Source organism: Denticeps clupeoides, chromosome 1, assembly GCF_900700375.1.
Source record: "Denticeps clupeoides chromosome 1, fDenClu1.1, whole genome shotgun sequence".
Taxonomy (NCBI): domain Eukaryota; kingdom Metazoa; phylum Chordata; class Actinopteri; order Clupeiformes; family Denticipitidae; genus Denticeps; species Denticeps clupeoides.
The window spans coordinates 27,570,511-27,581,846 of NC_041707.1; the positions used below are offsets into that span (position 1 = coordinate 27,570,511).

Here is an 11,336-nt window from a genome sequence, read left to right on the forward strand (position 1 = left end):
CCAGACTTGGACTGCGCATGTGCAAACATGGTCTACAAGAGCAACTACGGAAGTCTGTGCAGGACAGTCATGCTGTTTTCGTAACAATTTAATTCAATGTCTTCTTATTTTGAGATCTTAAGAAAATATGTCGTTATTTATTAAAAAAAATACAATTGTAAAACTGCACGCCCTTTAGGGACTTTTGCTAGTAGGCGATTTTTAAATGGATGTTTTTGTATTGGCCATGAGGATAACAGTACGAGGCTGAAGTCTTGGTCGCGTTTTCCGGTCCACCTTAAAAGGTCCAGAAGTTTAACTAAACGCCCAGTGTGCAACTCCGCCCTGTTTCTGTTGTGATTACTACGTTCTTTTCGTTTTTTAAAAAAACAAAATCATTACAATCGCATACATTCTTATATGAGTTTATTTTCCAAAGCATCTAGCGAAACACCAGATTTCCAGAGTACTAGTTTTTGCAGAATATAACTGCGGCTTTTTCTAACAGTGATTAAAAGCTTGAATGGATGCCACTGGGGAGGTATCATCTGTAGTTTGTGATGTATTATAGGTCTCTCCGCACAGAGACAGGGTTGTATGCTGAAAACATAGTCACTCTGATCTCTATGATCAACATGTTTCCTCGGGACAGTTTGTCCCCGTACACTCCCCGTAACCATGTAGCCTCCTTGAAATTATAAAATGGTATGTATGTACATTGTATTGTATGTACAGAATGTCTTGAAGACACCCATGTGTTCATAAAAAATATCACATTGGTTTCCAATCAGTGCATTTAATAAAGTGCAACTTAAAATAAGATTTATTAATAAATCCTAAGGTTTCCTCATGTTTCATTAAACCTATTAGACATCTTTAGAGAAGGAAAAAACAACCACAGCAATGTGGAGCATTGTCCTGCAATAAAATCATGTTTTTCTTGAAGGATGCAGACTTCTTCCTGTACCACTGCTTGAAGAAGGTGTCTTCCAGAAACTGGCAGTAGGACTGGGAGTTGAGCTTGACTCCATCCTCAACCCGAAAAGACCCCACAAGCTCATCTTTGATGATACCAGCCCAAACCAGTACTCCACCTCCACCTTGCTGGCATCTGAGTCGGACTGGAGCTCTCTGCCCTTTACCAATCCAGCCACGGGCCCATCCATCTGGCCCATCAAGACTCACTCTCATTTCATCAGTCCATAAAACCTTAGAAAAATCAGTCTTGAGATATTTCTTGGCCCAGTCTTGACGTTTCAGCTTGTGTGTCTTGTTCAGTGGTGGTCATCTTTCAGCCTTTCTTACCTTGGCCATGTCTCTGAGTATTGCACACCCTGTTGCAGCTCTGAAATATGGCCAAACTGGTGGCAAGTGGCATCTTGGCAGCTGCACGCTAGACTTTTCTCAGTTCATGGGCAGTTATTTTGCACCTTGGTTTTTCCACACACTTCTTGCGACCCTGTTGACTATTTTGAACGAAACACTTGTTCGATGATCACGCTTCAGAAGCTTTGCAATTTTAAGAGTGCTGCATCCCTCTGCAAGATACCATGTATGTGACAAATAAAAATTGAATTTCAATTTGAATTGAATTTGAATTTAAATGTCTGGAGAACTTAAAGGTCAGATAGATCTAAGTCTGGTTACAGAGAGCCAAAGATGAGTCTTAGTGGAAAAGGTTACTCAGTTGTTTCTGAAAGTACCTGACGGTGGACTGTTTATCAAATATCCAAGTCTTTGAACCCATATACTAAATTGGAATGATCTTTTTAAGTACACACACAAGTCCGTAGGAGACATTTTTTATATATACAAATCAATAAGATATATATCCATTATATAAACCATATATCATATATACGTAATGTATATAATAATAATATAATAAGGACCATGCAGAGAGTATTGCCATTGGCCGGCTTGGTAATATTATAATATATTATAAGTGGTAATATTTTTAATATTTCAAAATTTAGAGTGGACACAGAGATCATCACTACATACAGATTTAAAACATTCTTTATTCTTTATAATGTTCATTTCTAAAACAGATTTCCTGACTGTAAGGCAAGCTGACCTACCCATAATATGGATACTGCAGCCTGATAAACAACATTTAAGGTGGAATGGACAATTCTAATAAGGAGCTGCGAATAAGAAGTTAACAGGAGTTGTTATTCTATTTACTATTTTAATGGATTGACTCAGTGCTACCTGCCATTTTTCCAGGATGGTAAAATCCAATTTCACTGTTCTGACTGAAGGTCCAGAGCTGTGGTCCCGTGGGTGGACCAGCTGGGCAAGACGGCCAATGGCAATGCACTCTGCACAGTCCTTATTATAATATTAGCTTGCGCATACACTATGTATTCCTCACACAGCTACATACAGTACAGGCCAAAAGTTTGGACACACCTTCTCATTCAATGTGTTTATTTTCATGACCATTTACACTGGAAGATTCTCACTGAAGGCATCAAAACTATGAATGAACACTGTTACATCCCCGGTCTAGGGTCAGGGACATAACAAATGGGACATATGAGTATAAACTCCAAAACAACGCAACAACACTTAATGCTAATCTTTTATTACAAACAAAGACATTTAAACAACAACAGAAACACAAAACAGGTCTGGGCAGTCTAAGTCTTATCTTCTCGTCCTAATCCTTCACTTCACCAACAACATTCTTCTCTACCAACAGTCTATCTTCACCAACAAAGTCCTCTCTTCCGCAAACACTCTCCTCCTCTTTTCACCAACTCTCTTCTTCACCAAAGCAGCCACCATTTTGAATCCTCTTCCTGATTACAGCCCACCAATCACTGCAGGAAGTGGGAGGAGTCCAATCATGGCTGATGAGGAGCCACCCTGCAACATTACAGAGACAGAAAGAGAGAGACACACACAAACACAACAGAAAACACCCATAGTCTGCCACGGGACGTCACACCCCCACCACCAAAAATCAACGTACTATGTTGATTCACCCAAAAAAAAATAAAAGGCCCGTGACAAGGCGTCAGCCAAAACGTTGTCAGTCCCACGTTTGTACTTAATTTCTAAATTGAACCCGTGCAAAACCAAGGACCAGCGCATAATACGCTGATTTGTGTTTTTCATCCGAGATAAAAACACCAGGGGATTGTGGTCAGTAAAAACGAAAACAGGTTGTGCGGTAGACCCAATGTATACTTCAAAATGTTGCAATGCTAAAATCAGTGCTAGCGCCTCCTTTTCAATGGTGCTGTAGTTCACCTGATGTTTTAAGAACTTCTTTGAGAAGAAGCAGATGGGATGATCAACTCAATCCGCATCTTCCTGTAACAGCACAGCCCCAGCTCCAACAGCACTGGCATCCACCTCCAGTTTGAAAGGGCGCTGGAAGTCAGGAGCAGCAAGAACAGGGGTACTGCAAAGAAGGGTTTTCACAGACATAAAAGCATTCTGGCATTCATCGTTCCAACTAAACTGTACTCTGCCTCGCAGCAGTTCAGTCAACGGACACACTACCTCCGAAAAGTTTTTACAAAAAGCCCGGTAGTATCCAGCCATTCCCAAAAATCGGCGCAGTTCCCTTTTCGATGTGGGAACTGGGAAGGCAAGAATGGCCTGAATCTTTGCCATCACAGGTTTTACCTGGCCTTGACCTACCTCTTTACCTAGGTAAGTCACAGTGGCTTTGCCGAACTCACACTTCGCCAAGTTCAAAGTCAGCGATGCATCCTGCAGCCGCTTGAACACAGCTGTCAGAGTGTGGATATGTTCGGTCCAAGTGGACGAATAGACAATAATGTCATCTAAATAAGCGTCGCAGTTTTTAATTCCACAAAGCACTTTAGCCATTAGACGCTGAAAAGTCGCTGGTGCATTACGTAACCCAAAAGGCATATTCTAAGAAATTATCCGGTGTGACAAAAGCAGAAATTTCAGAAGCTCGGGGAGTCAACGGAACTTGCCAGTAACCCCGAAGCAAGTCTAATTTACTGACAATACGAGCCGAACCAACCCTATCAACACAATCTTCCATTCGGGGCAATGGAAATGAGTCGGGTCTAGTTACTGCATTTACTTTTCTGTAATCAGTACAGAAACGAACTGTACCATCAGGCTTAGGTACTAACAGACAGGGACTACTCCATGGACTACAGCTTGGCACGGAGAATCCATGTTCCAACAAATAATCAACCTCAGACTGCATTACCGTACGCTTAGTGGGATTTAGTCTGTACGGGTGCTGTCTGATTGGGGCATGTTCACAAACATCAATGTCATGCTTTAACACTGTAGTACATGACGGAACATCACCAAACAATATCTTATATGTCCGAATTAAAATCATAACCTGCTCCCGTTCGTTAAGAGGCAAATGTGACAGATGTGCATCTAAGTTTTGTAAGATCACACTGTTGTGTAATCTGGGCGAAAACACAGGAACATTTCCTAGATGTAACCCATCCTCCTCGGGAGAATATGCATCCAGCAGGGGCATAGAAGCCACGGATAACACAGCAGCTCCTTTACCTGGTGGATCTACATTGTCCTGTGTTGCATCACTGTCTCTCATAACGTATTTCTTGAGCATGTTCACATGACATACACGCATTTTACGTTTACGGTCAGGAGTGCGAACAACATAATCAGTGTCACTTAACTGGGACTCCACCACATAAGGACCTGAGAATTTTGCTTGGAGAGCAGACCCCATTAGTGGTAATAAAACCAGAACTCGGTCACCCGGCTGAAAAGATCGAGAGACTGCTTTCTGATCATATCGGGCTTTCATAGACCCTTGTGCATGTTGTAAGGAAGCTCGAGCAGTAGCACAAGCATTATGAAGCCGTTCCCGAAAGGAACTGACATGATCCAGCACATTAGTCTCTGTCAATGGTTCAGCTACCCAGGCTTCTTTAAGCAGCTTGAGAAGACCACGCACAGTTTGACTGAATACAAGGTCAGCAGGACTGAATCCCAAAGACTCCTGAACAGTTTCACGAATGGCAAACAACAATAGTGGGAGACCCTCATCCCACTGTTTAGCTGAAGCTAAGCAATAAGTACGGAGCATGGACTTTAGAGTTTGGTGAAAACGTTCCAATGCTCCTTGTGACTGAGGATGGTAAGCACTTGATACCAGATGCTTTATTTGTAATTCCTCCAAAACTTGCTTAAAAAGGCGAGACAGGAAATTCGAACCTTGATCCGTTTGGACCAATTTTGGAAGTCCAAAAGTAGAAAAGAACGTCACTAAGGCTCTCACTATATTCTTAGCCTTTAGTGAGCGTAACGGAACTGCTTCCGGGAAACGTGTGGCACTACACATTATCGTCAGCAAGTATTTAAAACCTGTTTTGGTACGAGGAAGTGGACCAACACAATCTAAAATTATCTTCGAAAATGGTTCGGTGAGGACAGGCACAGGACAGAGTGGCGCGGGTGGAATTGACTGGTTCGGTTTACCAGCCAATTGACAAACGTGACACAATCGACAATATTGAGCAACATCGGATTTCAACCCAGGCCAAAAGAAATGGCGCAAAATCCTGTTATATGTTTTTGTTACTCCTAAGTGTCCAGACATCACGTTGTCATGCCCTAAACACAGCACCTGAGTCCGAAATTTAAGAGGAACCACCACTTGATATACTGAATTCCAACCTACGTCACCAGCAGTTGGAGGATTCCACTTCCTCATCAAGATCCCTTTATCCCAGAAAAAGGCTACCGAATTTGCAGTTATGTTGGCTTTGTCAACAACAGCCGAACGACACTGCGTTAAAGTAGAGTCTTTTCGCTGCTCCTGGGATATAAGCGTTTTACTTACAGGCAGCGACATTGTTTCATCATCATGGCCATTAACAGCACGCGTCCGCGGCGCTCCCTCTACCACTCCGCCGTCTGATGGCGCTGCACGGGAGACCAGAGGGTCAGAAACAGCCATAAACGTATCACACAGCTCATCCGTACTCTGCCGGCGTGTCTGCGCTCGGGTGACTGACTCATAACCCGGCACCACTGAAGAGGGTGGAACCGCAGGGTTATCAATGACCTCCGGAAGGGGAAGAACTTTCCCTCCAGCCAAATCGTTCCCAAGAATAAAATCGATTCCCTGCATAGGCAGTTCGGGGCGCACTGCGACTTTGCACGAACCTGAAAATAAAGCACAGTGCAGGTTTAGAACGTGCAGTGGCACTTTAACGATGCCTAATTCAATACCCCGCACCAGTACATAAGAGCCACAGAACGTGTCATCAGAAAAGGGCCAGACATTCGCTAAAACAAAAGACTGCGCAGCACCGGTGTCTCGTAAAATGCGCACTGGCACTGCACTACTGGTTCCAGCAGCTGCGGAAACTGTACCAGCAAGCACAAAAGGTTCATAGACAGGATCAACAATAGTGGGGACACTCACAGCAGACTGAACAAACCCAATCCCTTTTGGTGAGGAAATTAGGAGGTGAACCGTGCTTCTTTAAGAGTTTTGGGCATTTAGCGATGAGGTGGCCGGTCTCGTGACAATAAAAACATGCGCGACCATCACTAAAGGAAACGGGCGAAGATCGAAATACGTTCCGATCCCGTCGGAAACTCACATCCCGATCTGGTTTTCTTGAGACTGAATAAAACAACTTTATGAGTAAGCACGAATTCATCTGCGCAGACGGCTGCCTGCGCCAGCGTTGACACCTTCTGGTCGTTCAGATGAGTGGCAACAGCTTCCGGGACGCAGTTTTTAAATTCCTCCAAAAGGATTAATTCACGAAGCTGTTCCCACGTACTGACCTTACTGGAAACACACCACCGGTTAAACAAAGCTTCTTTCTCTCTGGCAAACTCCACATACGTAAGTTGCTCACCCTTCCTAGACTTCCGGAATCTTTGACGGTACGCTTCCGGGACAAGTTCGTACGCGTTCAGAATTGAAGTCTTTACCACATCATAGTCAGAGCTCTGCTGCAAAGAAAGTGAAGAGTAAACTTCCTGAGCCTTGACCACAAGAACACACTGCAATAGCAGCGTCTAAACAACTTGAGGCCACTGTAAAGTTGTTGCTACTCGTTCAAAGTGACTAAAATATTTTTCCACCTCGTCCTCAGAAAATGGAGGCACCAGTCTAATATGTCGGCTGACATCAAAAACAGGGGTTTGCGACTCGACAGACAGGACCGACTTGGAAGCTAATTCAAGTTCGAGACGCTTTAATTCTAGGTCTCGTTCTTGACGTTCATGCTCAAACTGGCGTTCGCGATCACGTTCTTCCAACTCCATTTGCTTAAGGTGCAACTGGCGTTCGCGATCATGTTCTTCCAGTTCCAATTGCTTGAGTTGTAGCTGATGCGCTAGCTCCTTTTCACGCAGCCCACGAGCTTCTCGGTCAGCCCGCAGTTTTGCTGCTTCAAGCTGCATCTGCTTCTCTTGCAGTGACATTTCCTTTAACCGAATTTCACTAGAGAAACTCTCGCCGGACTCTTCAAAGCCCTCAGCAGAAAGTGGACTACCAGATTTAACACATGGTACCCCCTTTTCCACCAACCCGATTTTTAACGCTGTTACTAATAAGTCTTTCAACTTTCTATCGGCGCTGGCAATGGGTATGCCATAAGAGTCAGCTACACCCAATAGCTGCTCCTTGGTTAACTCTGCTAAGATCTCATCGGAAGGGAACTCAACAAAACCCTCAAAACCTGTTGCCATAGTGACCTGTAATTCTAATCTCACAACAAAATATAAATTGAATTACTTGGTGAACCCACCAAAACAAAGAGAAACTACACAGACCCAACTACAGCTCACTGGGATGTATACCAGAGTCAGTCTGCTCCTGTGGGATTCTAGGAACTCCAGCTCCTAATCTACCTAACCAGCCAGCTACCTAAGATCTAGCTAGTCTTCAGGGAAGTTACCAGTTTTAGGCACCTTTAAACGCAAGCTCGCAACATTTCCAGTCTCTGACTGAGACAGAAATGCTCGACGCGTACCTCCCCCTGGATTTTTCCCCAAAAACAATAAACCAAAACAACAAACAAACATAACAAACAGCGTCCGTTGGAAGGATCCGTTCAAGGCAGAACCCAACTGGACAGCTCTACCTATCCAGAGTTCACCAGAAAACCCACATAAACAGAAAAAACTCAAACTCACCCAGATGAGAACAGTTGCCAAGGTCCACAGCCTACACAATATCCTACCTACGCGATAGGAAATCCCGGACGAGCCCCCAAAATTTGTTACGTCCCCGGTCTAGGGTCAGGGACATAACAAATGGGACATATGAGTATAAACTCCAAAACAACACAACACTTAATGCTAATCTTTTATTACAAACAAAGACATTTAACAAAGACAACAGTCTCCTCCTCTTTTCACCAACTCTCTTCTTCACCAAAGCAGCCACCATTTTGAATCCTCTTCCTGATTACAGCCCACCAATCACTGCAGGAAGTGGGAGGAGTCCAATCATGGCTGATGAGGAGCCACCCTGCAACATTACAGAGACAGAAAGAGAGAGACACACACAAACACAACAGAAAACACCCATAGTCTGCCACGGGACGTCACAAACACATGTGGAGTTGTGTACTTAACAAAAAGTGGAGACCTGGCCTCCACAGTCACCAGACCTGAACCTAATCGAGATGGTTTGGGGTGAGCTGGACCGCAGAGTGAAGGCAAAGGGGCCAACAAGTTCTAAACACCTCTAAAAACCTTCAAGACTGTTGGAAAACCATTTCAGGTGACTACCTCTTGAAGCTCATCAAGAGAATGCCAAGAGCATGCAAAGCAGTAATCAGAGCAAAGGGTTGGTATTTTGAAGAAACTAGAATATAAAACATGTTTTCAGTTATTTGTTTAGTACATAACTTCACATGTGTTTATTCATAGTTTGATGCTTTCAATGAGCATGAAAATAAAGAAAACACATTGAATGAGAAGGTGTGTTCAAACTTTTGGCTTGTACTGTACAAACCTCACACACACAACACCTTTTTCTCACATATCTACATACAAAGCTTGCAGATACTTTTTTTTGCACATACTACTTCTACCGCGCATGCACATCACACATGGCATTTTTGAAGAATATATAGTGTATGTGCAAGGTTTGTATGTAGATGCGTGAGAAATATATAGTGTATGTGCAAGGTTTGTATGTAGATACATAAGGAAAGGTAGTGTATGTGCAAGCGTTTCTTGGTATAAGGCCATAAGAACAGGGAAAAGCAGAATTAATTCATGCTCCTCTGCAGGTACAGTGGGTTGAATGTATGCAAAGTCTTACTTACTTTAATTTAGTCTGATTTATGTATAACCACTCCCAAACCCGACACTGGGGAATCCCCTTCTTGAAATCCTCCGAGGCACCAGAGTGAACTCAGTTTTGTGGTTCATGAATATGTTTGTCCTCTATCTCTAGTTTGGGAGGGATTTGGAGCTCACGCAGAATGACTCCAGTACTGTAATGTAATTTCTTCCTAGACTAAGAAAACAACAACAACAACATTTATTTCTTATATAGCCCAAAATCACATACAGTATGTCTCAATGGGCTTTGACAGGCCCTACAGTTGACACCCCCCACACTTGACCCTTCTGCACACAAGGAAAAACTCCACACAAAAAAAAAAACTCTAGGAGAGAGAAAAAAAGAAAGGAAGAAACCTTGGGAAGGAGTGATACAGAGAGGGACCCCCTTCCAGGGTAGAGTGAGCCTGCAAATGGTGTCAGTGCAGGGTTGGATATGATATAATAATAAGTCCTACGGTTGTAGGGTTGGAGAAGTCCAGGATGTATTCAGTGTCATGGTCTAGATTACGTGTCCGTAATGATGTTACTGGTCCATTTGAAGATCCCTGGAGCTGTAGTTGTAATGGTGGTGGTGGCTGTGGTGACCCTTTGGTTTGTTTCATGTTTTGTCCTTGTAAAGCAGTTGTCAGGAACCAGGATTTATTTGCTGGTCTGATCACTGGGGTCTGTCAGTAGTCTGGGTGCTTGATTCCGTGTCTCGGAGAAAAACCAACAGAAGCAGCGGCAGACGGTTGCACTGTACGACCGATACTGAAATATGTGGTTATAGTGGTATATTGGTGCTACAGTGGCCCGGTACCCTAACTAGGACAGCCTAACTGGTGAATTTAACTTTGTCTGTGTCTAACAGGGGGACTCTGTGATAAACTGGACTTTATAATTGACACTGCGTCAAAATCAAGTGAAATGAGGGTCTAGGACTTTAGCAAAAAGCCAGAGAAAATCCCGGAATCCCGGACACTGACAGGCAAGCTGTTCCACAACTGCGGAGCTCTATAGGAGAAGGATCTGCTCCCAGAGATTGGATTTAAACACTGAGACTGTGTCTGAATCCTGGACACTGACAGGCAAGCTGTTCCACAACTGCGGAGCTCTATAGGAGAAGGATCTGCTCCCAGCTGTGACCTTCTGCACCTTTGGTACCAGTAGTGACCCCGCACCCATTGATCGAAGGGGGCGTGGCGGTTCGTAAGGAACCAAAACTTCACTCAGGTACTGGGGCGAGACCATTTAGAGCTTTATAGGTTAAAAGTAGGATTTTGTAGTCAATCCTAAATTTGATGGGTAACCAGTGCAGTGATTGTAAGACTGGGGTGATGTGGTCAAATTTCCTGGTTCTGGTTAGAACTCTGGCTGCAGCATTCTGTACTAGCTGGAGTTTACTCATGCACCTACTAGAGCATCCAGACAATAATGCATTGCAGTAATCTAACCTTGATGTAATAAATGCATGGACCAACTTTTCTGCATCATGCATTGAAATTATATTTCTTATTTTCGCAATATTTCTAAGGTGAAAGAATGCTATTCTAGTGACATTATCTACGTGCGAACTGAATGAGAGACCTGCATCAATGATGACACCTAGATCCTTCACTTCAATACTCGGTGAGATAGAAAGGCTATCCAGGGTTATTGTGTAGTCAGCCAGTTTATGCCTGGCTGCTTGAGGCCCGATTACAAGTGCTTCTGTCTTGTCAGGGTTTAACAGGAGAAAGTTGGTGAGCATCCACTGTCTAATGTCCTTCAGACAATTCTCTATTTTGTTCAGCTGCTGCCTCTGATCTGGCATTGCTGACAGATACAGCTGTGTGTCGTCAGCGTAGCAATGAAAGCTAATACCGTGTTTGCGGATGACGTCGCCTAAACATGTATAGAGAAAAAAGTAATGGACCTAGGACAGAACCTTGTGGAACACCAAACTCTACTTTACTATGTGAAGACGAAACACCATTGATGTCCACAAACTGATATCGGTTGGTCAAATATGATCTGAACCATTCAAGGGCTGTTCCCTTAATCCCGATAACATTCTCTAACCTGGCAAG

General features: G+C 43.6%; 1 protein-coding gene across 1 annotated transcript; it reads right to left on the reverse strand.

Annotated features, from left to right (window-relative positions):
* Window positions 1–2,871: 2,871 nt before the first annotated feature.
* LOC114801180 (uncharacterized) lies at window positions 2,872–7,389 on the reverse strand. Its single transcript, XM_028999197.1, has 4 exons — window positions 7,114–7,389; window positions 6,576–6,987; window positions 5,807–6,132; window positions 2,872–3,363 (listed from the first exon to the last, which is right to left on the reverse strand). Exons 1-4 carry the CDS (start codon window positions 7,387–7,389, stop codon window positions 3,289–3,291), a joined length of 1,089 nt encoding a protein of 362 aa, XP_028855030.1. The 3' UTR covers window positions 2,872–3,288.
* Between the last annotated feature and the right edge of the window lie 3,947 nt (window positions 7,390–11,336).